The 27,582-nt window shown below is 35.5% G+C and overlaps 1 protein-coding gene across 3 annotated transcripts; it reads left to right on the top strand.

Annotated features, from left to right (window-relative positions):
• The first annotated feature begins 544 nt into the window (after positions 1 to 544).
• LOC125669530 (DEP domain-containing mTOR-interacting protein-like) lies at positions 545 to 27,110 on the top strand. 3 transcript variants are annotated; one of them, XM_048904091.2, is made up of 9 exons: positions 545 to 685; positions 15,328 to 15,506; positions 15,664 to 15,784; positions 16,133 to 16,311; positions 17,774 to 17,998; positions 19,526 to 19,600; positions 23,484 to 23,554; positions 26,130 to 26,234; positions 26,424 to 27,110. In XM_048904091.2, the coding sequence occupies exons 1-9, from the start codon at positions 600 to 602 to the stop codon at positions 26,556 to 26,558; spliced, it is 1,176 nt and encodes a 391-aa protein (XP_048760048.1). In that variant the 5' UTR covers positions 545 to 599; the 3' UTR covers positions 26,559 to 27,110. The 3 variants fall into 3 exon arrangements, with proteins under 3 accessions (XP_048760048.1, XP_048760049.1, XP_048760051.1); XM_048904092.2 differs by having other exon boundaries at positions 551 to 685; positions 17,792 to 17,998; XM_048904094.2 differs by lacking the exons at positions 26,130 to 26,234; positions 26,424 to 27,110 and adding an exon at positions 25,888 to 26,123 and having other exon boundaries at positions 551 to 685.
• Positions 27,111 to 27,582: the final 472 nt, after the last annotated feature.

The following is a 27,582-nucleotide window of genomic DNA, read 5'->3' as shown; positions in this document are numbered from 1 at the left end:
TTGTAGAAATTGCCATGTGTTTTATATAATTCATTTTGACACCTCTATCCTCTGTCCCACGGTATCGGAGACAGGCGTATAAAATTTATGGTCAGTTCAAGATCTGTGCTCTTTGAAAATGGTGTGGTTTAATCTAAACGTTTTCCGTCTTGTAAATTAGTGTCAGATCAGTTTTCTCCTTATGTTGCAACTTTATATTGATTAGTTCTATATATCAAGAGTTGAATACAGGGGCGGAGTTTGAGAAAAACATGTGCATGTCTTAGTCCATATGAGAGAGAGAGAGAGAGAGAGAGAGAGAGAGAGAGAGGTGCATGGAGATTTGAGAGAATTAGTGTTCAAGATTCTGTAGTTTTGAAATTCCCCAACAAATGGAGGTCGCGGAAAACATAGTGAGGTAATTTCTACAGGCTTGTTAATCCGGCACATGACTTTTCATTTGTCTATAACTATATATATGGGTGTCCCTGAATCCTGTTGATGGGCCTTGATTTAGGTTATTTACATCCTTTATCTTCATATAGCTACCTATAGATAACAATATCTGTCACAAACATTGAAACTTACAAGCACGGTCCCTCCGGGACGATACCCGAGAAATGACTGACCACTCCAGGAAAGACTTTTGTCCGGTCGTATCCACACTAAGCACGTACCAGATCTTTCTCATCGGGGAACAACTCAGGTCAGACTGTTTAAGGTTCATTCTTCAGCACAACTACCTCAGCTGTGTCTTGATTTAGTATGCACACTGTGATTTAAGTATTGATAAGAAGATTAATATGAAACAGCGGGAAATAGGACCGAAACAGAAGGGGGGGGGGGTATGTCAATCTGACGTCAGAGAGTATCAGTGCTAGTAAGATGAGGGGGTGGGGTGGATGTAAGACAAGACATTCTACATGATATGTCATTTTCCTCTGTATTACTCTCAGTATCACCCCCATCCCTGACATGTACGCGCGCAACCAGGCTTTCATCGTTCGATATCTGTAGGGCCGAAGAGCTAGGATTCTAGCGATTCAACATTTTGACTTTTAGGCTGATAAGGTGGGGAAAATATTCGAAGGGAGGAAAGGGGGTGGTCGTGGGTGGTGGCCAATGTTAAAAAAAGAAAGCCATTAATGTTCCATATGAGCAAATCACTTTGGGTGTTCACGTTGATTTTTGAAAGATATACTTCTCTGTAGAAATTCTTGGAAAGCTGACGTACATTGCAGTTTGGGAAATAGAAAGCGAGAAAAGAAGCAGTTCGTAATTTTCTGTCACGAGTTTGGGAATTTTTTTCAGAATAGGTCGAAGAGAGGATTAAATGTTCCCAGACCATTGCGACCCTTTATCTGCAATGTCTCAGTCCGGCACCTGCTTCACGGCTCGGGGGTTTCTGCAGATCATCAAGCCCCGGCGATAGTACCGAGAGATTTGAGCGGATTCTAGTTCAACTCCTTCCGTCTCTATCAATTTTAAAACAACTTATCTGGGGATACCCCTTTCACGTATATTTTTTTTTAATGAAAAGGACGGCCGTAAGCGAGATAGAGTTTATTTTTATTGGATATTTTACAAAATGATAACCATTAGATTTAGATGGTTTAGAGTATCTCCCAGTCTCAGTCCTAATCCCTAATCTCTTTAAGTGATGGGTGTTTTATACTTTCTTTGTGGAGAATTTTTAGATAATTTTCTTGTAAATAATCATTCCTAACCTCAGTATGAAAATAACAGTATGTTAGGTTCTATTTGTTGCAATTCAAGGCGAATAGTTTCAATGTATTAGTTTTGAATGTTGAGTAAATTATACATAGCATAGGTGGATCCAGGAATTTGTGAAAGGGAGGGGGGGGGTCTAGCACTCTATTTACACCTTTTGCTTTTGTTCATAACATCTTAGGGATATCTCAAGACAGTTTTGTATTTGAAAATGCTTTGATTATTTATCGCCGTACTCAAATCTGATAAGAAAGGCAGTCTAGGTCACCTACACGTTTGTCAATGCAGTGTTCTATGAGTGGGGAGTCAAACGGCTTGCGTGACCTAGGCTAATAAGAAAGATTGATTCAACGTAGTTCCACCCTCCTGTGACGTCATAAGATTTCGCAAAGTCAGCGATTAGATTTATGCATGACAGGAACATAAATTTTGTTGGAGTCTTTTTCAATATCTATTGCAAAAAATATTGTTAACCGTAAAATATTTCAAACGTCTAAGTTACATGTGAATAATCAATTACATAGTTCAAGATATTGAATCCAAGGGCAATAACTCCGTTTCCATTATATTGTTTATCCTTTATTTTCTCACAAACATTTTGTATATCTTTTAAAGAAACAGTTTCATGAAATTGTTATGAATACTATTATATCGTTTTAAACAATTCTTGAGAAATTTTGATGATGCTGTTTAAAGTGGATCGATCCTCAAGTGACTTATCAATTCAATTCAATTATTTATTGATTCACCAAGCATGTTGGCATACAATCATGTTACACAATATGAGATATATAATGGCAATAAACTAATTACTAACAGTTCATTTACATATATGTAAATACAAGTATATATTTGATATGTACCTGTGATATTAGACTATGTATGCAATATAGTATTGCATATTACATAAATTAAATGTAGTTATAGCACTCTACTTTTGGTGCGCAATTCAAAACATTCATGTAAAAATTCACAAAACCTTCTAGCATGAACTACATTGACAGGATTGCATAGTACTTTACAATGGTTTTCCTTTGATATATCATCGTCTGAATTGTAGATGTTCAAAGAGTAATATTTCTTTCTTATATCTTTATACATGAAGCAGTCATATAAAAAATGTAACTCATCTTCAACAGTAGTTTTACAAAACTGACAAAAACGACATTCTTTTGGAATACATGGTTTTGAATATCTACCAGTTTCAATTTCTAAAGGGTGGGCAGATATTCTTAGTTTTGTTAATCTAGAGCGTACTACTGTCGCAATTGGAAATTTCAAATAGTCTTGTAATTCATAGTTCTTTCTAATTTTACTGTAAAATAGCAATTTTCCACGTTTAGAGAATTCAGTATTTTGCAGTTGCATGTTAATATTATCAATATAGTAAGTCTTCAAGTAATTGTAAAATGTGCTTTTATCAATATCCAATGATGGAAGATTTAGCTTATTTCTTAACTTTATTATTTGTCCTTGCCAATTTTCCTGTATGCCAGTATTATAAAGGTTATCATCTTCCAGTTTAGCAGCCATAAGTATTGGATTTCTAATACCATTTTCATCATCATAGTTTTTTAGTCTTTTGTAAAATTTGAACATAGAGAGGAGAGCTTTAAAGCAGATGGGGAATGTTCCTAGTTCATATTTGATGGCTAAATTTGAAGCTTTTTTCTGTACACCCAAAATGTCTTTAAATATTAAGTGCTGTATTTTTTCAAAGGGTAGTTGGTCACAATTGTTAATGTTAATATTAAAGTCTGAAATCCAAATTTCAGAACCATATAAAATGATAGGTTCAATAAGAGCAGAATAAAGTTTTAAAAGAGTTTTTACAGATAATTTATCATAAAAGGGCAAGGAATGTTTAATTGCATAAAAAGCTTTCCGTGCACGGTCAGCTAGCTGTTCAGCTGCATATTTAAGTTTGCCATTACAACTGAAAATAATTCCCAAATATTCATATTCATGTGTAAGATGAATTATTGAGTGATTATAATTAAAATAGTGTTGGGCTGTGTCAATTTTCTTATTTGAGAAAATCATTGCATTAGTTTTATTAAGGTTAACAGTTAATTTTTCCTTTATGCAATATTCTGAAAGGCAGTCTATCGAAGTTTGAAGGCCTTCTTTTGTAGTTGAGAGGAGAATTAAGTCATCTGCAAAGAATAAATGACCAACTTCAACATTTTGAAGTCTAGGTGGGTTTGTGTTAAAATTCATAAGTTGTGAGTAGAAATCATCAATAAATATATTAAAGAGAGTAGGGGAAAGGTTATCGCCTTGCTTAACCCCACGCGTAGCCACAAATGGTTCACTATATCTAGATTCATCTTTGCAGCAATATTTAGTGTTTGAATACATGTGTTTTATGAGATTGTAAAATTTCCCACCTACACCTTTTTTGTATAGTTTGGTTAACAAAGAAGTTCTATCAATTGTATCAAAAGCTTTGGTGAAATCAACAAAACATGCCTATATGTTTTGTTTCTTGTGTTTAAAATATTTGTTAATAAGAGTTTTTAAGATAAGTATGTTATCTGTAGTGCGACGATTCCTCCTGAATCCAAATTGGTAGTTACTAAGTAGTTTATTTGTTTCTAAGTATGAGTTTAGGCGGTACTGTAGAAGCCCATTAAAAAGTTTACCCATACAGCTAGTAACACTTAATCCTCTATAGTTGGTTGGGTTACATGGGTCCCCAGATTTATAAATGGAAGATATTTGTACTAGATTCCAGTCTTCGGGTATTTCCCCAGAAAGAAGAATTTTATTAAAAAGTTTTGTTATTACAGATAAAAGTATATTTGAACTACTTTTAATAAATTCATTGAGTATCAAGTCTTGTCCTGGTGATTTGCCACATTTTAGATTTTTAATACCAAGTTTAACTTCACTGTATGTAAAAGGATAATCAAGGGGATTAAGGTTTTGTATTTCAGAGTCAACTACATCTTCATAGGCATTATTTCCCTTAGAGCATAATAAGTTTTTATAGTGATCCACAAACATGTGAAGACTTGGGGAAGAAGAATTGGAGTTTAAGTGCATTTTATTTTTCTTTAAAATTTTCCAGAAATCTTTTGAGTTATTCTGATTCAAGTTATCAATTTTGTCAGTGATTGTTTTATAAAATTCATGTTTTGATTTCTTTCTCATAATGTTAAATTGTCGTTTGGCATTTTTGAAAGCATGTAGAAGATTACAGTCTTTTGGTTTGCTCTGCACTCTTCTTCCAAGTCTTTGGACCTCCCTCCTTAATTGAGTTATATCATTAGACATCCATGGTTTTGGTTTAGGTTTGTTTTTCTTATGCTTATTTATTGGTGGTTTAAAAAGAAGAGTTTTAGATGCAGCTGTTACATATATATGATTTAATTTATTGTTAATTTCATTAATACTGAAGTTTTCACTACTAAGATTGTTTTCAAGTTCAACTAGACAGTCAGTGCTCTCTACATCAACTAAAGCTGTTTGATAAGCAAGTTTACATTGATCAGACCAAATATATTGTCCTTTCAAAGGACTAGATCTGCATATAATCTTTGGTTCACATATGAGTGGATTATCAAAGGAACAACATTTGAGCCTAGTACATATAATACTATGATCTGACAATTCTGTAGGTGGTAAAACACTAAAATACATCACATTATGTAAAACATGACTGGTAGCCAACATATAGTCTATACAACTAGAACCATTAAAATTATAAAATGTACAATAACCAAGAGAATCACCCAGGAATCTTCCATTAAGAATTCTAAGGTTTAAGGTTTTACAAAGTGTAGTTAAGAGTTCACCATGTAGATTGGTATGCTTATCAGTGTTATTGCGTGGTAAAGTAGAATCAGGTGAATAATCTGGAGGTAGGGGGCAATCAGAGAATGTTTCTGTTACAGAATCATATGGAATAAAATCAAGTAGATCCCCTGTGCGTGCATTGAAGTCGCCACTTATCAATACTTCTCCAAGAGACTGAAAGTAGGAAACTTCAGTAGTAATTTGAGAAAACACATTTTCAGACAAGTCTTTTGATTTGTATGGTTTCACATAGCAAAAGCATACATATATATCCCGGGATCTACAGTCTGAAAATTTAACATTTTCTACTTTTATCCAAATGGAGTTATCAGATTCCTTTACTTTTGTAAAGTGTTTGTAAATATCTTTTTTCACAAATATCATAAGCCCTCCAGATTTTCTGCCTCTCTTTTTAATCTTTTTAGCATTGAGTACAAATGGAGTAGCAAATCCTGGAAGATTATGTGGTGAATCCTGCATGGTTTCAGAAAAACAAATAACATCATACTTGTGATACAAAGAACTAAAAAATTCAACATTATCATCAAATTTTGATTTACTAAAACTATGTATATTCCAGTATGCAGTGTTAAGCATGTTGTACTTGATTGCATAAATTCTCTTGACTGACTAGACTTATCATCTATTTATGTTTACATGTATGTGTGTTATGCACACAATATAATGTCTAACAATACCTAGGGCCTTGTATAATATTATTTGTAGAAAAATTTAACATTGATTATGTAAACCTTAGCACAAACATAGATACATATTTATATGTTATGTGCACAATATATATAGATGTAGCAGTATTCTTAGAAGAAAACAGAAGAATTTCACACTTAATAGCTGTACATGTGATATAGACACAATATAAATTTTACACATTGAATATATGAGGTCATATAATGTACATGTATCCAGGTAGTAGCATTCTTACAAGATACTACAGTATATCAAGTGAGGGTATGACAATGAAGATCTTTTCTTCACATCATGTGATATGAGATAAACTGCGATCTGACTAGAATATAGTACATGTAGTTTCTATCAATACTGACAATTTATACCAGATATGAAAGTTGCTTTATTTAATCTCTGATATGGGGTAAACCGGGATTGTGGTTATGACTTGGGTTCGATCTGGGTTGTCTCTCTTGTCTGTATACTGGTTTTCTGTATTGGTCATAAGGTTTCATTCCAAGAAAGGGATTTAAGTGTCCTTTGATGGTTGATACGAGGTTTTTCCTACCAGTATTTGAGAAATGAATTCCATCTCTGGTATAGTTTCCTCCATGATCCAGGATCTTATTTTCCCCTACAAAGAAAATGCGACTTTGTGTTCTATTTTCACACATGTCTTTCAAGTGTTTGTTTACTGCATCTACTTTTCTGTTGTATTCCATTTCTCCTATCCTTTTGAAGAGTGGCAAAATGTGCAGGTAACAGTTTTGGGGTGCAGATTCCACAAGCTTGCTAAATCTTTTGATGACAGTTTCTGGGTTTTCGTTTGATAGGTCATTACACCCAACACCAATTATGAGGTGTTTTGGTGTTTGTATGGATTTTTTCATGTGCTCCATAGCTCCACTAATGTTCTTTTTTCCATTTCCAAGAACTGTAATTTTTAAGGATTTGTTTTTATAAATCCATTTTGGATCAAGTCCGTTTCCGTGCGAGTCCATTATCATTTCTGTTGGTAGGTCTCGAGATGATTCTTGAGCTAAGTTATTTTCTCTGGTTTCTAGTGAGTCACTCAAAGCTTCGTGTCAGTTTCTGGTAAGTATATTCAGGTGTTTCACTTCGGTGTTTTCATCTTCTTGGGTACTAATTTGTTTCTGTTTCATTCCAGTCAGTTTTCTTTCTGGTTGTCTTTTGTGGGGTAGATCTACATCTGTCGTAAGTGGTTGTACCTTGAGTAAGTCATTCCTTTGTTTAGTCAATAGGGCTGTGCTTTCAGAAACTTTATCTGGCTGTCCTTGTATCTTTGGAATATCATTCCTATGTTTTGTCAAATCCAACAACAGCGATTTGTTTTCAGAAGCAAGATCTTTGATTTCCTGATGAACTTGCATCATTTCTTTGGCCAGTAACTTGTTTTCCTGATTGTCTCTCATCAGTTCTTTGGCAAGTGACCTATTTTCCTGGTTGTCTCTCATCAGTTCTTTGACCAGAAGGCTATTTTCATCATCTTTTGATCTAATACACTCACCCATGGTTTCCTTCAGATTTGTGTTTGCGGTATGATGATCAGTAAGGATCATAATTTGACTCTGTAGTGAGCTCACCGTTAGAGTTCAATTATCTAGTTTTTCTTCGAAGTTTTTTAGCACTGAGCACAAGTTGGACTCTAAATTTTGTATGTACGGTGCTTGCTCAATTGGTGTTCCATCAATTTCTGTTAATGATTTTGGTAACAGAAGTCGTGGTGCTGTTTTATTTTTATAGTTCATAGGTGTAGACAGGATTTCATTCCATTCTGAGCTTGAGTGGTCACTGTTGGGAGGACAAGGAGTTTGTTGTGAATCAGAACGTTTCTTAACCACTGTCACTGTTTTGTCACAGGTGGAGGGCCGATGGGTTTGATGAGTAGTGACATTTTTCTTAACCACAGTTTCATCCATGTGTTTTTTTTAGTTTGGGATGTACTCAAAGTACTGCTTTCCACAATTGCTTTTAGGTATTCAAATTCACTGGAAACCCATTCTTTGTAGAAGGAACCTTGTACGGTGATAAGGAAAGTTGTCAGAAATATGTGAATTGTGATAATTTTCTGACTGCTATCATCATTTGTCAATATTTTGATTTGTATCTCGTCGTGTTTGCTCTCATTTTGTTTGCAAAGTTTATCAGTCCATTCTACTAAGAATTCATCTTTTTCGCCAAGTTCAATGTGGTATCTGAATACCAGACAATGAATCCAGTTGATAAGTCTTTCCTTTGATTCTACGCGAAACGCAGTCATTCGTGCTGCCGGTTCATAAATATTTTGGTTTAAGTCAATTGTTTCCGTGAGAGCATTTGCACCCTTTCCATGAGGTTTATTTGGATTCGATGGAATGATGTATTTATCAATATCTTTTGCTGTGAAGCAATTTTTCCATTCTAAATTCTGTCTCAATATTATAGGGTTAATTTTCCCTAATTTTTCGAAACATGCCGCCATTTTACTTGTAAATCATCACGTGGCGCTCACAAAATGTTCGGTTTGTGTGACTATATAAGGCACATTTACACCCCTAAGACTATATATTGCTTCAAATGATCTCTTTTAAGTTTTAAAACAAGTCAAAGTCAGTATACAGAGCTGAATGATAAGATAAATTCAATATTTCATTATCGTCTTTCTCTTACCGAAACGTTAATTGTAATTGTAATCGGGTTCCATATTAATGGTTAAAAGTGGAAAAACTGTATTGATTTTCACTCAATATAGCTAAATCTAATCAATAACCAAAGAAAATGTGTATGTTGCCACCTTTTTAAAGATGTCAGACATACAAAAACAGAAGTATATATCAACATAAAAAAATCACACTTTTTCGTTAAATAAAATAATGAAAGTTAATAAAAACTTGTTGAAATGACAAATTTTAAATGTCAACAGTTTAAGAAAACTACTAATACATAGATGTATAAAAATTAATTGTGGATATTGGGGAAATCATTGTGTCATAGACATGTAGTAGAGGAAATTCCAGCATAGGAGTTATTGCCCTTGAAAACATTTTTAGAATTATAAATAATTGATTATCTATGGAAAATAAAACCTTTTTCAGGATCAAAAGTTTTCCATTTTTTTTTTTTTTTATCTTATTCATTGAATAAAATTCCTCTGAAAGATATATTTCTATCATGCACACAATTTAATTAAATAAAGATTTTGCAAAAAACTGTGACATCATATGAGGATCAATCAACCTTAAAGGGAAAGGCAACCTTAACCACATAGTTGCTTTTATGAATAGAGTATTACATACTGATATCGTAATTGACAGTCTTTAACAACAAAAATCCTCGCTTAACAATTAAATCAATATTAATCAATCATGTATTTTGAATTACCCTTCGCAAAGAGAGTGGTCATTGAAGTTTAATTTATGACGTCACACCGTCTATTCCGGTTTATTACGTCAGCAGCACTGTAAACATGACAAGTCGTGCAAACAGTTAAGTTTGGAGCCATATAGATTTGAGACCGTTCTTTCGCAAGAAGAAATTGAGGAAAGAAGACATTCAGTCAAGTCGCAGGGCAAGCAGACGGTACACGTTTCTTCATACAAATGTCTTGAACCTCAACTATTCTTTTTAAATGACTTGGTTGAGTCGAGAATTTCGAAAAAAAAACAAAACAACTTTTTTCACATCTCCCCTTCGCATTAGTAACTGCTTGCCAGAAAGGCATCAACCTACTTATTCGTAAGATCTACCACATGCACATCTTTGATGATCTCACAGGTGCTTGGGTTCAGGACCCCCCCCCCCCATCCGAATAAGCTACATGAGTTGATTTAATTAATTTTTTTATTGAAAATATTTCTAATACCTGTCAACAACGTCTTGCATACCCATAAAGTCCATAATACATGTAATTCAAAATAAGCCCTTAAAAAAAATACCCTCACTGGTTATAACCAGTGAGGGTATTTTTTTTTTAAAGGGCTTATTTTGGACTTTATGGGTATGCAAGACGTTGTTGACATGCATTAGAAATATTTTCAAGAAAAAAATAATTAAATCAACTCATGCAGCTTATTCAGTGTGTGTGTGTGTGGGGGGGGGGGGGGGTCGGGGGGGTCGGGGGGGTCCTGAACCCAAGCACCTGTGGATGATCTTAGAATCTCATCAAAAACCGGAACAGACGGTGTAACGTCAAAATTATTGATTTTTCTGGTCTTGAATACAAAAGAGTTACACATCATGGCAGCCTCTACAGATCGCGGGAATTTCAATTTTTGACGTTTTCAAATTAGTCCTGAAGCTTATCTAGGCCATATATCAACAGAATTGTATGACAAATCTTTAACATATGATTAATCCTATCATTTATCATGTAAAAATATTTTGGGGTGCCTTTCCCTTTAAGGAAAATTGCAATTTTCTGTCTTTGATACAAGTATAAGTGTGTGCTAATTGATAAAAAAAAAAAATTAACACCGCGACATACCTATTTTATCATTTTTATTTGTTACTAAGATGCATTATTTAAAGAATCAACAATCAAATATAAGATTGAACCTATAATTCTAGAGGGGTGGAATTACCTTAATGTAGTGTGTCAGTAGAGCACACGGAATGGAACTAGCGACCTAGACTAGGAATGGAACACGACTCCTAATTATTTTATTTATGGCGATTTATTTATCGCCAATGCAGCATGACATTACAAAACAGCCAACTTATCCCTTCACCACATGTTCGCTGAAAGGCCCCAGACCTCATGTATCGGATTACAGATTTTCTCCAAAATTACTTCAACACTAGCCCCATAAATTATATGGCCCCCATCATCCACGTACCTCAGCAATCACTTGATTCTACACTAATTAAGTGTTTCGGCGGTGTGATACGAGGTTATGATATTGAGCTAATTGATTTGATTGATCGATAGATTGAATTTTCGCTGCATGCAAATCCGTCATATCAAAAGTCTATTTGCACTTCATAATTATCATGCAGTTTGATTACTCTAAAATAGAGAATGTGAGCGTATCCCGTAAATTTTTATCGCGTTTGTATGAACCACACGATAGGTACGGTATACGGACAGAAAGTCGCAGGACAAAACGTCACTGGACAAAAAGTCACAAAAATGCTCACTAAAGCTGTTGTTCAGACACCAGACATTTCTTACAGAGGATGGGAGGTAGAAGGGATTACATGTCATCATTCTTATGGGTGTTTGTTTTGTCACATTTAGCACTTTCAGTTCATTATTAGATGTTCATTATTAGATAATAAGAAAGGAAAATCATTAACTTGTTTATATAGCAATTATTATATGACAGTTCACTTACTTCTTGTTTTGACAATAATTTGGAGTGAAAGGAAGCCAGCCATAATTCTGCCATCAGATTTTGTTTTGACAATCATTAATATGTAGTATACTAAACCAAATGATCATAAAGCTTATTTTTATTTAATCTCTTTTTAAAAATCAAAATAATATTTTACAATAAATATGATAAAAGGAATAACAATTTTATGATTATCAAAATCTCATAGAAAATATAAATTTTGCATATATATTTTCTTAAACTTTACAAAAAGAACGATGTTTTAAAATATATTTAAAAAATCAATACTTTTTATTTTCTTATAAACTGTGACTTTTTGTCCTGTGACATTTTGTCCTACTTTCATAAAATTTCTTATTGTGACTTTTTGTCCATGGTCATTTTGTCCGTGACTTTTTGTCTGTGACTTTTTGTCCTGTGACTTTCTGTCCTGTGACTTTCTGTCCTACATTCGATAGGTACAATGTAGAACAGAGAAAACGTCGTTGTCTCTCTGGGGGATGTGCCAGTAATTTAGAAGCTTTCGCTTTATGGGTTGTATTTGGCGATAAATACAAGGCGTATACCATGTTGTTTTTGTACCTGATAACAGAGGTGGCTAGATCGTAGTTATCAAGTATCACATGTGTGTTTTGATTGATTTCATTATCACTATAGCCCCACTTTAGAAGGTTTGTTTGGAAAGAATTTTATTCAATTCAAATAAAGGTGGAGGACATGATAAACATGTTAGGGAGGACAGCAGACTAACTCATCATGTGTTAGAAATAAATACACCTAGTTGGTTTTTTTAATTCTCTAAATTTCAGTGTATTCGGTACATGCCAATATCTAGAAGCCAAAACTTCTGTTCGTAAAGTGGATGGAGATATGGCTTGGGGTAATTTATGAAGTGGAGCGGAGTGGAGTTGTGGAGTCATGGAGAGGAGTCTCTGTGCTTCATAACTTTATTATCCCCCAACTGTCACTAGTAATGTAACTCAACACCCTCATCCGGTACAAATAGGTGCGTTGGAATTTGGTTCAATCTGTTTGTTCTACTTTAGTTGTACACACATCTGTCAAAGCCCCTTCATCCCCTTAGGTGTGAGGAAAATTTTCCTGTCACAAGCGCTAACAATGAGGTCAAATCTATGACCTGCAATGTCAGATAATCACTTCATCATTTTAACGCTGTGTAAATGCATTGCCTTGGCAATGGTATTTCCTAAATTCATGTGTTTTTATATAATAGCTGAGGATTTTTTTGGGATCAATTATAGATTGATATAACCTATCAATATTATTGATCAATTGACAGGAGTAAATCTTGGTGGTTTTTTTTTATAAAGTTAATGGTTATCTGGGACACCTATTCACTGTGTCCACAACAGTGTGATGGAGATCAAAGAGTAGCCGTGTTACATCCCAGGGCTGATTATATAATACAGGCATTCAGTAATTAAATTTCAAACAAAAGGTTACTGATTAAGAGTTGCAAAATCATGATCAGTTTCTGCATTCAGTAATGCATGTTTTTTTAATTTTATTTGTAAGCATTTCTATATCAAAGTCCTGTGTTGTGGTATGTAAATGTATATTTTATACATGATAAACATGAATTTTATTCATTGACTCCACTCCATGACTCCACAACTCCATGACTCCACAACTCCACTCCACTCCACTCCATAAATTACCCCAAGTCTGGAGATTTACATTCTAAGATAAAATGATATTCGTCGGCTTTACCAGTAATTTCTAGCAATGACTACCTTGAAGTACATCTTTATCAATTGTGTTTCTCATATGGCAAATAGTTTTACCTTTAATAAATCCCTTATAAACTGAAGGATTATGTGCACTTTTTCGTTCCAATTTGTAGGTTTGATGCACGTTTTAAAATCTAGAATGCGAGTTGCCTCAAATCGATTCCTTTATACACCGTAGGGTAAAAAAAAAAATGCATTTCATTCACAGATATTTCATGTTTCATTTCACTCGACGTTTTGAATATATACATGTATGTAACAAAAATCTGTCTTCCTGTACACATAATATCATGTTTACAGGAAGACATTTTTTTATTATATATATTTAAAACGTCGAGTTCCTGTGGCCATATTAAAACAAGTCTAAATGTAAAACTTATACGGTACCAATTTTGATGCACCAGATGCGCATTTCGACAAATAATGTCTTTTCAGTGATGCTCAACTGAAATGTTTGAAATCTGAAATAACAATAAACTTGTAAGAGCTATTTTAAGAAGAAAAAAAACTGAAGTCAAATTCGTCTAAGGACTATTCACAAGGGATATAATCCTTAATTTTGAAATGAAGTTCTAAATTTTACCACAGCAATTAAATATACATCAGTATTTTCAAGCTAGTAACGAAGTACTTAGCTACTGGGCTGTAGAGACCCTCGAGGACTAACAGTCCACCAGTAGAGGCCTCGACCCATTATTTATAAAAATAAAGCCATCGTCACGATTACGCCTGTGGTACCTTATGCGATGTTTACCTGGAAATTGTTTATAATTTCCTTGGTCATCTGATGTAATCGGATATCGCATACAGATGGGGAGCATTTTGATCCCTATACCACATCCAAAACTGGCCGTGTATTAACTTAGTAAGTAAATGTCACTGGACTCGGTGTGATACATTGTGCACCAGTGTGGCTGCTGAACCTGGTGGCCTTTGTTTATGCCAAGCGCTGAAAACTTTGCTGTGCATGTCATGTAGAATTAATGACTTATGAGTTCACATCATTACCATTCCCTTTCTTATTATAGATAAAAGGTATTTCCACCCTCCTGTGACATCATAAGATTTTGCAAAGTCAATGATTTATGCATGATAGGAAAATAAATTGTGTTGGAGTCTTTTTCTACGGAAGCCCATTAGTGCAAACCAAAACTAAATTTTAAAAAAATTATTATATAAAATACGAAATTATTAAATAAAAAACGAAAATATTAAATAAAAAACCAAAATCCAATAACAAACGAAATTACTAAATTAAAAAAAACACACCGAAATCCTCAATAAAAAACGAAATAGCTAAATAAAAACCAAAACTAAATAAAAAACGAAATTATTATATAAAAAACGAAATTATTATCTAAAAAACGAAATTATTAAATAAACAACGAAATCAATGAATAAGAAAAGCAACGTACTGTACTGATAAGTCATTAATTCTACATGATACGGCAAAGTATTCAGCGCTTGGCATAAACAAAGGCTACCAGTTTTAGCAGCCACACTGGTACACACGGGTGCAAAGTCAAGTGATTGTTGAGGTACCTACTGATGGGAGCCCTATATTTTCTTACTTATACGCGGTCAGCTAGCCTATAATATCACATCACTCTACACAAATATGCAATTTGAGGCAGTAGAAACATACTACAGTAAATCGGATAAATCTATCTATGCAATAAAAACACCATCCACCGTCGATCTGAGCCTTCTCTTCAGATTAATTTTGGAAAATAATACGTTTAAATTTAATTCAAAAGTTTATGAACAGATATTTGGATGTGTTATAAGGGTCTAAATGCTCCCCAGCTGTATGTGATATCCAACTACATCAGATAACCAAGGAAATTACAAACAAATTCCCAGGTAAACATTGCATAACTATTGAAAAATACGGAAGCCCATTAGTGCAAACCAAAACTAAATTTAAAAAAACGAAATTATCAAATAAAAAACGAAATTAATAAATAAAAAACCAGTACAACATGGTAGATTTGACGTAGGGGACTAGAATGAGGTTGCTCACTGTGTACTTTTTATTTTCCTAGATCTTGCATGAATGGCGTAGGACTGGTCAGAGATCGGAAATACCGACTCCGGAGCTATAAATCCTGTTTCCAGGGTAACGAGACAGTTGATTGGCTGGTTCGAAGCAAACGATGTGAAGACCGTCTGTTTGCCGTTCGGATAATGAGAGTCTTACAAAAGTGGGCGTTCTTCCATCACGGTAGTCAGAGTCCTTTATTGGTGTCTGTGTTCGCAATCTCCATGTATAGATTTTACTTACGAGTTCGTTGAACAGCTCAGATTCTCTGATATTCACAGAATGATGTAAATTTCATGAATTTATTTTAAAATTTGTTTATTTCTTAAATTTTCTGTAGTTTGCGATGACCATAAGTTTAAGGATGAAATGCTCTTTTATCGGTTTCGTCGTGATGACGACACAATCAGATCACATAAAGACCTCCTCCTCTTCTACAAGGTGCTCGATATCTACCACTCGTAAGTGTTTAAAAAAAACCATGCAATCAATCATTTGATAATATCAAGACTTGTCCATAGCACATCTTATCATATCATTCTACAATTACTCGTTGTGCAGTGACGCTGAAATACTCCCTGGTAGATCGTATAACTTGTAATATATCGTATATATCGTAATATATCGTATATATATATATATATATATATATATATATATATATATATATATATATATATTCTGACTTAGTTTGATTCCATTCACTTTTCATTTTCATTCCTGGTGGTGATAGCAAGTGTTGTTAGACACATTGTGTGACTGGGTATGACAACCTTAATTAAGTGCTTAACAACTTATGTTCTGTCCAGGATAAACTCATCCAAGAAAGGAATTTTGCGGAGCTATCAGTTGAAGGAACAGGTGTATGCAAGGGCGTTTATGGGAACAGCCTTCGTCGATTGGTTGGTGAAGACAGGAATGGCAGACACGAAAGAGCAAGCCATAATCACGGGGAGACAACTGCTAGAGAACGATATCATTAGACATGGTAGCGACATTTTTTTCAGTTGAGGAAAATAGAAACGCAAGGGGTAAAATGAGATGAAATGTTTGCCACCGTGTGAGTTGACATGACATTCAATGCCTGTTTGATAGTAGTTCTGTCTGTGTATATTCGTGTTGATTTGTATAAAACCTCGAGAATTAAATCTCATCCATGAAATTAAGATTTCCATGATATGTTGAGAAAAAGAGGGGGGATAATTTACATTTTGAATGTTTTCCCGATTTAAAGGGGTTGGTGGTGTAACTGCTGTCCGTCTATCCGTAGGGGAAAAATGTTCAGCTGATTCCTGCAATTCATTAAATTTTTCATATTTTACAAGGCACTTTTAATATAAAGTTCATTCTATGGAATTTTTTACAATAATGACAAATGATTAAATTTCATAATTTTGTGGGTGAAATTAGCATTCATATTACTTCGACTGTCCAGCTAACCCCCAGTAGTTTTCTAACTATTTTAATAAGCGGATATCAGTATACACATGCTAAGGTTGTGCATATTGTTAAAATTTTGATTTTCTTGAAATTTTTCATGAGCGATCTAGAGGTATTGCCCTTTAATCATTTTTGAAACTGATTTGATCATGTTCATTTTCTGCATTATCAACATGAAAGACAAACAATTGTTACTTCGCTATATCCAGCTATTTCACTTACCACATGGATGAAAATCACTTCGCTATAAAGAGTAATTCGTTATACCCGTCATTCTTGTAACTGAGATTTACTGTAATATATTTTCTGACATTCAGTGTTTTCCCATTTTATTACATTTATATTTACTGTCCTGTCGCCCTCTGACGTCACACAGTCTATTACATTTATTTTTACTGCCCTGTCGCCCTCTGACGTCACACAGTCTAACACATTTATTTTTACTGCCCTGTCGTCACAGTCTATCACATTTATTTTTACTGCAATGTCGTCACAGTCTATTACATTTATTTTTATTGCCCTGTCGCCCTCTGACGTCACACAGTCTGTTACATTTATTTTAATTGCACTGTCGTCACAGTCTGTTACATTTATTTTTATTGCCCTGTCGCCCTCTGACGTTACAGTCTAACACATTTATTTTTACTACCCTGTCGCCCTCTTACGTCACACAGTCTATTACATTTATTTTTATTGCCCTGTCGCCCTTTGACGTCACACAGTCTATCACATTTATTTTTACTGCCCTGTCGTCACAGTCTATCACATTTATTTTTACTGCAATGTCGTCACATTCTATTACATTTATTTTTATTGCCCTGTCGCCCTCTGACGTCACACAGTCTGTTACATTTATTTTTATTGCCCTGTCGTCACAGTCTTTTACATTTATTTTTATTGCCCTGTCGCCCTCTGACGTCACACAGTCTATCACATTTATTTTTATTACCCTGTCGTCACAGTCTGTTACATTTATTTTTATTGCCCTGTCGCTCTCTGTCGTCACACAGTCTCCTTGTCGTCTGCAGTGACGGATGACCATCACTTCAGGAATGACAACATGCTGCTGTATCAGTTCAATCTGGATCTGGATCAGCGCCGTCGGATGTCGGATGTTCTCATCCTAGACGACCAGCGCCGGATGTCAACCGATTCACATAACTCAACAGAGCCCCAGGATACTCCGACCCGATTCCTGGAATCACACGATTTCTCCACCCACGCCAATACTTGTGGTAAATATGGATATTTCTTGGTCAACTGATCTATGGACTAGGGTGATCCCAATTCTCCATCGTCTGTCTCGCATTCTAAATAATTACTCAAACTTAACAAAAAATTACTCAAGAGCCCTTCAAAGAAGAGGGGCATATTGCTTTGCACCTGTCGGTCGGCCGGTAGGTCAGTTGGTAGGTCGGTAGACCACATGTTCTCCGCTCAATATCTTGAGAACCATTCACTTCATCGTAATGATATTTCATGTGTGGGTAGAAGTGGACTCCTATTGATTTTCTAGTCATAGGTCAATCTACTCTGGACATAGGAAGAGGCTGTCCACTCAGTATGTGGAGAAACCTTTCCTTGACAGATATTAAACTTGGTACACTGATACATTGTGAGGAGTAGATGACCCTATTAATTTTGAGGTCACATGGTCAAAGGTCAAACTGGACATAGGAATATACTGACTACTCAATGTTTAGAGAACCCTTTGCTTGATAGACATCAAACTTGGTACACTGGTGCATCTTCAGGAGTAGATGATCCCTGTCGGTTTTGAGGTTACATGGTCAAAGGTCAAACTGAATATAGGAAGATAATTTCCGCTCAATATCTTGAGAACTTGTTGCTTGACAGACATCAAATTTGGTAAACTGGTACATCTTAAGTAGTATATGACCCCTATTGATTTTGAGGTCATATGATCAAAGGTCAAACTGGACATAGGAATATACTGTATGCTCAATATCTTGAGAACCCTTTGCTCAACAGACATCAAACTTAGTACACTGGTACATCTTCAGGAGTAGATGACCTCTGTTGATTTGGAGGTCAAAAGTCAAGGGTCAAACTGGACATAGGAAGATACAGTCCACTCAATATTTTGAGAACTTTGCTTGACAGACATCAAGCTTGGTACACCTCAAGTAGATGAACCCTATTGATTTTAAGGTCACATGGTCAAAGTTTAAGGTCAAACTGGACATAGGAAAATACTGTCTGCACAATAATTTGAGAACCCTTTGCTTCACAGACATTAGACTTGGTACACTGGTACATCTTAAGGAGTAGATGACCCCTATTGATTTTAAGGTCACATGTTCAAACTGGACATAGGAATATACTGTCTATTCAATATCTTGAGAACCCCTTGCTTGACAGACATCAAACTTGGTAGACTGGTACATCATAAGGTGTAGATGACCCTTATAATATTTGGGTTCAAAGGTCAAGGGTTAAACTGGACATAGTAATATATATCTCCTATACTTTAAGAATCATTTGCTTCATTAACACCAAACTTGGTACACCATAAGGAGTAGATGACCTCTATTGATTTTTAGGTCACATGGTCAATCCACTCTGGACATAGGAAGTTATTGTCTGCTCAATATCTTGAACTGGTTTGGCACTACTATCAATTAAATGATGGATGTGTATAACCCTTTTCAATTTTGCCCCATTGGGGAGGGGGCATATATGTTTTGCAAACATTTCTTGTTTGTTGTTAAGGGAAGCCAGCTGTTTGCTTTAATTTTCAGATAATGAATGCTACGAAATGAACAGCACAGAAACGGAGAAACCAGCAAACACTTCTCTCATGCAGCCCAATTCAGGTCAGATCAAAATTGTCTAATTTTTCATACCAGTACTCTGGTTGTTTTTTCTATTGATATATTTTGTTCTGGGTATATTTTTATCAACTGAGGCGAATCTAGAGGGAGGGGTCAAGGGGTTGCAGCCTCCATCCCCTTTTAGCTGAACATTCAATTGAATGTATAGCCATCCATCTTCGCTAGCCCGAAAACTCTTGGTTAGCGAAGATATCTATCATATTTCATATCTAGTAAATGGATGGTGGAATTTTTGTAATTATGGTATCATTTGAAGGGTTCATCAAATAAAAATAATCCATGATAACAATTTTCAAAATTTTGATTACTGCTTGATTCGCTTAGAATTTCACATTGAAGTCTATAGGAAGAACATGTTTTATTACATCCTTATTTTCAAAAGAAATATTTCCATACAAAATTCTCTTGGTAAAAAGTTACATACACTTTCTCTTTACGACATTATGAAATAAAATTAATCATTTACCGCACATATTTTTAGAAAATTAGATTTTTCTTATTTTTACAAAGGGCAGACAACTCTCCAAAAAGTCTCATGCAAAAAAGTCAGTTCACTTTCATCATTATATAACAATAAACATTTATGTTGATTTTTCATTCAAAATAGTTAATTACCCTTTTGTTATACATTGAATACTTTTAACAAAACAAGAGGCCCATGGGCCACATTGCTCACCTGAGTTGCAGTTCCTAGCAATAAACAAGCTTGAGCAAAACTATCTTTATACAAGGAGCTTCGTTCAGAATTTTTTTTTCAAAGATAATGACTAAAAATTCATTAATTATGAAACTTGTGTGACAGGTAAACACTACTGCGTATGTGACAGGTAAATGACTACAAATTCATTAAATATCATAATTATTACTTTGTAGACAGGTATGGCCTTTAATGTTAACAAATTTCATTTAAGGATGCTTTGTACAAAGTTTGGTTCCCTATACATTCACATGTAAAACTCTGATCCACCATTGTGGCCCTACCCTAACCCCAGGGATTATGATGTTTACAAACTTAAATCTCCACTTTGTCAGAAAGCTTTCATGTAAATTTCAGCTTTTCTGACCCAGTGGTTCTTGAGAAGATTTTTAATTGACCCCACCCTATTTTTATGATTATCTCCCCTTTGAAGGAGGCATGGCCCTTCATATCAACAAACTTGAATCCCCTTCACCTAAGCATTTGTATCATTTGTATCAAGTTTGATTGAAATTGGCCCTGTGGTTCTGGAGAGGAAGATTTCTACATATCAGCATGTAAAACTTTAACTCCCCCCTATGTGGCCCCATCCTACCCTCAGGAGCCATGATCTGAACAAATTTGAATCTACTCTAAATCAGGAAGCTATCACTTAAATCTCCACTCTTATGGCCCGATGATTCTTGAGAAGAATTTTGAAGATTCTCCTTATATATTTGATGCAAAACTTTAATCCCCTATTGTGGCCCCACCCTACTCCCAGGGGTCATGATTTTCACAAACTTGCATCTCCACTATGTCAGGATTTTCAGTTTCTCTGGCCCAGTGGTTCTTGAGAATTTTTTTTAAATGACCCTACCCTATTTTTATGCCCCCCTTCAAAGAAAAGGGGCATATTGGTTTTCACCTGTCGGTGAGAACCATTCACTTGATAATGATGTTTTTCAGGTCAAAGGTCAATCTACTCTGGACATAGGAATATAATGTCCGCTTAATATCTTGAGAACCCTTTGCTTGAAAAACATCAAACTTAGCACACTGGTACATCCTAATGAGTAGATGACCCCTATTGATTTTGAGGTCATATGGTCAACTGGGCATAGGAATACATGTATACTGACCATTCAATGTTTAGAGAACCCTTTGCTTGACAGACATCAAACTTGGTACACCAGTACATCTTCAAAAAAAGATGACCCCTATTGATTTTGAGGTCACATGGTCAAAAGTCAAACTGGACATAGGAATATACTGTCCGTTCAATATCTTGAGAACCCTTTGCTTGACAGACATCAAACTTGGTACACTGGTACAACTTCAGGAGAAGATGACCGCTATTGATTTTGAGGTCACATGGTCAAAGGTCAAAAACGACATTAGAATATACTGTCCGCTCAATATCTTGAGAACCCTTTGCTTGACAGACATCAAACTTGGTACACTGGTACATCTTCAGGAGAAGATGACCCCTTTTGATTTTGAGGTCACATGGTTAAAGGTCAAACTGAACATAAGAATATAATGTCCGCTCAATATCTTGAGAACCCTTTGCTTGACAGACATCAAACTTGGTACACTGGTACATCTTCAGGAGAAGATGACCCCTTTTGATTTTGAGGTCACATGGTTAAAGGTCAAACTGAACATAAGAATATAATGTCCGCTCAATATCTTGAAAACCCTTTGCTTGACAGACATCAAACTTAGTACACTGGTATATCTTCAGGAGAAAATGACTCCTATTGATTTTGAGGTCACGTGATCAAAGGTCAAGGGTCAAACTAGACATGAAAATATACTGTCTGCTCAGTATCTTGAGAACCCTTTTCTTGACAGACATCAATGTTGGTTCACTGATACGTCTTCAGGAGAAGATGACCACTATTGATTTTGAGATCACATGGTCAAACTGGACATAGGAATATACTGTCCGTTCAATATCTTGAGAACCCTTTGCTTGACAGACATCAAACTTGGTACACTGGTACGTCTTCAGGAGAAAATGACCCCTATTGATTTTTAGGTCACATGGTCAGAGGTCAAACTGGACATAGAAATATACTGTCCGTTCAATATCTTGAGAACCCTTTGCTTGACAGACATCAAACTTGGTACACTGGTACATCTTCAGGATAAGATGATCCCTATTGATTTTGAGGTCACATGTTTAAAGGTCAAGGGTCAACCTAGACATTGGAATATACTGTCCATTAAATATCTTGAGAACCCTTTGCTTGACAGACATCAAACTTAGTACAGTGGTGTATATTCAGGAGGAGATGACTCCTATTGATTTTGAGGTCACATGGTCAAAGGTCAAACTGGACAAAGTAATATACTGTCCACTCAATATCTTGATAACCCTTTTGATTGACAGACATCAAACTTAGTACACTGGTACATCTTCAGGAGAAGATGACCCATATTGATTTTGAGGTCAAAAGTCAGTTGTTGAACTGAACATAGTAATATATTGTCTCCTATATTTTAAGAATTATTTGCTTGATTGACACCAAACTTGGTACACCATAAGGAGTAGATGACCCCTATTGACTTTTAGGTCACATGGTCAATTCACTCTTGACATAGGAAGATATTGTCTACTCAATATTTTGAATTGATGATACTACTATCAATTAAATGATGTGTGTGTATAACCCTTTTCAATTTTGCACCATGGGGGGCATATGTGTTTTACAAACATCTCTTGTTGTGATTATCTCCCCTATGAAGGAGCATGGCCCTTCATTTGAACAAACTTGAATCCCCCTCATCCAAGGATGCTATGTGCCAAGTTTGGTTGAAATTGGCCCTGTGGTTCTGGAGATCAAAATGTGAAAAGTTTACGCCAATGACAACAGACAAATTTTGATCAGTTCTAAAGGCTCACTTGGGCCTTCAGCTATAAGGTGCCCTAAAAAAAGGTACAAACTTTGAGCACATCTTCCTCCTCACCCCACCCAGATAATTTTCCATACCCCCCTCTGATTAAGGTATGATGGTACATATACATGTATATGTTTGACAGTATTATTGAGGTATGATGGTGTATCTATTTGACAGTATTATTGAGGTATGATGGTGCATGTATTTGATAGTATTATTGAGGTATGATGGTGTATCTATTTGACAGTATTATTGAGGTATGATGGTGTATCTATTTGACAGTATTATTGAGGTACGAGACAGCAGATGAACTTGAATCTCCTGACACACCCTACATCAAGTCCTGTGTAAGGGTAAGTCATTTATTATACCCAATCTTGTGTAATGGTAAGTCTGTTGACATAGTAACATGTTAAGGGTAAGTCTCCTGATATAGTAACATGTTAAGGGTAAGTCTCCTGATATAGTAAAATCTTAAGAGTAAGTCTCCTGATATAGTAACATGTTAAGGGTAAGTCTGTTGACATAGTAACATGTTAAGGGTAAGTCTCCTGATATAGTAACATCTTAAGGGTAAGTCTGTTGACATAGTAACATGTTAAGGGTAAGTCTCCTGATATAGTAACATGTTAAGGGTAAGTCTCCTGATATAGTAACATGTTAAGGGTAAGTCTGTTGACATAGTAACATGTTAAGGGTAAGTCTCCTGATATAGTAACATCTTAAGGGTAAGTCTGTTGACATAGTAACATGTTAAGGGTAAGTCTCCTGATATAGTAACATGTTAAGGGTAAGTCTCCTGATATAGTAACATCTTAAGGGTAAGTCTGTTGACATAGTAACATGTTAAGGGTAAGTCTCCTGATATAGTAACATCTTAAGGGTAAGTCTGTTGACATAGTAACATGTTAAGGGTAAGTCTCCTGATATAGTAACATGTTAAGGGTAAGTCTCCTGATATAGTAACATGTTAAGGGTAAGTCTGTTGACATAGTAACATGTTAAGGGTAAGTCTCCTGATATAGTAACATGTTAAGGGTAAGTCTCCTGATATAGTAACATGTTAAGGGTAAGTCTCCTGATATAGTAACATGTTAAGGGTAAGTCTCCTGATATAGTAACATGTTAAGGGTAAGTCTGTTGACATAGTAACATGTTAAGGGTAAGTCTCCTGATATAGTAACATGTTAAGGGTAAGTCTCCTGATATAGTAACATGTTAAGGGTAAGTCTGTTGACATAGTAACATGTTAAGGGTAAGTCTCCTGATATAGTAACATGTTAAGGGTAAGTCTCCTGATATAGTAACATCTAAGGGTAAGTCTCCTGACATAGTAAAATCTTAAGAGTAAGTCTCCTGATATAGTATTCCCGTGGGGATCCGGCTTAGAATAGATCCTCAATACTCCCTTGCTTGTTGTAAGAGGCGAATAAATGGGGGCAATCCTTCGGATGAGTCCACAAAAAACCAAGGTCCCGTGCAACAGCATGTGTGGCACGATAAAGATCCCTCCCTGCTCAATGGCCATAAGCGCTGAGCATAGGCCTAAATTTTTCAGCCCTTTACTGAGTGAAATATTTTTGAGAGGGAGTTAAACAATATTCAATCAATCAAATTCCTGATATTTGTAAAACCTTAAGGGTAGGTCTCCTGACATAGTAATATCTCGTGTAATGGTAATTCTCTTGACATGCTCAAAAATCCTGTGTAATGGCCGATTAGGCCAAAAAAAAAAAAAAAGGTTTTCAGGCCAAAAATTTCAAATTTTGATGATGCAGGCAGGTTTTTTGTTTGTTTTTACTTGGTTGTAGCATGGGTTATCTTTCCTTTTTATGTTGATTGTAGAATGGGCTACCTTTTCTTCCTCATGTACATGTTTATGTAGAATAAGCATTGGAATTTTTATTAATTACTTACTATCAAATAATTCCAATGTTATTTATTACAAGTGTTTTGATTGGACAAAAATAAAGCTGAACAAGAGTTTATAAATCAATAAATCCGAAAACGCGATGTATTCATACACGCCTGAAAACAAATAACATAGTGCGGGGAAACTATTCAAATTTTTGCAATATTGTTAATGAAGTGAATGAATTGGAATTATATTAGGATTAAACATTCTTTTTGAAGAATTTATCGATGTGTAAACTCCACACATTTTACTCACAAACTTAACATAAAAGTGCTTCGCACTTTTATTCAGTTTGTGAGTAAAATGTCCGGAGTTTACACATCGATAAATTCTTCAAAAAGAATGTTTAATCCTATAATGTATACTATTATATTTAATAATTATTTGATCAAAAGATACTTACAATGTTATTAAAACCTTCTGAAAGTTTTACATAAATATATGTAACAGAAGAGTTACTTTGTTATAATTGACAAAAAAAATACCTTAATTTTCAATGGATGTGACGGGGCCTGAAAATCTATTGGTTTTTTGCGTATCTCTAGACATGATCTGTCAAATCCAACAGAGGGCAAGTCCCCTGAACACTCTTATTCTCTATGTCAAATACCATCTAAAGGGAGTTTCACGACATGCCCAAGTCCTATCTAAAGGGAGTTCCATAACACACCTATCCTGTCTCAGGTAAGTTTCCCAATCCATCTGACATGAAATAATTATGTTCTTTCACAGTTAGACCCAAGTTTTTACAATCCCTGTTTTTATCAGTAGGAGTGCTCATGACGGGTGTGACCAGTCAACAGAAAGCTTACTCCTCCTAGGGACCTGATCCCACCTCTGGTGTGTCCAGGGGTCCGTGTTTGTCTGATCCCACCTCTGGTGTGTCCAGGGGTCCGTGTTTGTCTGATCCCACTTCTGGTGTGTCCAGGGGTCCGTGTTTACCTTACTCACAAGTTTGCATTCTTTACAGAATACAAGATTAATCACTTTTCCTTATCTTCTGATGTTTTTAGATTTTCAGTGACTCTGTAGGCTATGGGTTTGTCATACGGGGAATTGGCCCGACTTATGTCCAGACCGTCGATCCAGAGGGACCTGCAGCAGATGCTGGGCTTAAGGTAACATACTCCCTTTTCCTGATCAATTACACACAAGGTTAACTGTCCGAAAGAGAAGCTGGGGAATAATCGGTTTATTAATTGTTTTCTTCCCCCACCCTCTTTTCCATTGTTCCCTCACTTCTTTTAGCGACTTGCAGTTAATAAAAAGACAAATCAGATTTACGGAGTACAACTTATCATTTGAAGGTTCGTCAGTACGTGTACTCTGTAAATGGAGTGAATGTTCTGCGAGAGGATCACCATTCTGTGGCCCAGAGGATCATTAACAGTGAGAGGGACTACATTAACATCTGTGTCATGTCCCATAAACGGGACATGTAGAACAACACGATCCAAACAAGGAAAGGGGCGGAGCCACATCTGAATCTGTGTCAATAAACGGGACATGTAGGACGACCCGATCCAGACACGAATAGGGGCGGAGCTACATCAGAATTTGTGCATGTTGTATACAATGGACATCAATGACAACTGACCGGTCCTAGGATGAGATTGAACCCTAGGTCATCTGTGTCCTAAGTACAAACAGAACATTACAGGCAACTAGACAGTGGTAATGGCTAACTGTGTAAATGCATGAATATAACCGTCAACAACCATACCGGTCCAGTGAAATAGATACAAAACAAAGATAACTTACCACAGTCATACTGTCCAACTGAATGGAAAAACATACTCTCCTACCTAATGGATACAAATTATGCACCACAAAAACAGTCTCGGTGTTCAGTCCTTGGCATTCCAAACATTTTGATGACAACAAATGCTGATATTGTGACAAGTACAGGGGTATTTACAGAGAAATAGAACTGCTTATTAGATAATTTGAGTAATAATTTGTGAACAGTACTAAATTATGATGGATCATATCTTGATTGTGTTCAATTTTTTGAAATCACTTCTACAGCAAAAGTCAGTGAAGAATGATCTAATGGTGAGATTTTAGGAAATGAATGAGAATTCTGCAAAACTGGACACAGCCATGCAATGAGAGTACTGTGGAATCATGGGGTTTGTGGGTTCATAATTTCGTGGGTAAGCGATACGATGTCATTAGGAAAGATAACTCTACTTGGTTTAAAAAATGTTCGAGGACACGTAAATTCATTGGTAAGAGTGACACAAGAAATTCACGAACATCAATCCCCCACAAACAATGATGATTCTACAGTACATCTAAAATTTATTACAAGTTACTGCAGGAAGTCTTCAAGAAGGGGTAAAAATGAAACAAAAATTTATCACAAGTTACTGCAGGAAGTCTTCAAGAAGGGGTAAAAATGAATAAAAAATTTATCACAAGTTACTGCAGGAAGTCTTCAAGAAGGGGTAAAAATGAAACAAA

The sequence above is a fragment of the Ostrea edulis genome, chromosome 4 (genome assembly GCF_947568905.1).
Source record: "Ostrea edulis chromosome 4, xbOstEdul1.1, whole genome shotgun sequence".
NCBI classification, from domain to species: Eukaryota; Metazoa; Mollusca; class Bivalvia; order Ostreida; family Ostreidae; genus Ostrea; species Ostrea edulis.
The sequence above is the reverse complement of the archived record's forward strand: the minus strand, read 5'-3'. Positions and strand labels throughout refer to the sequence as shown.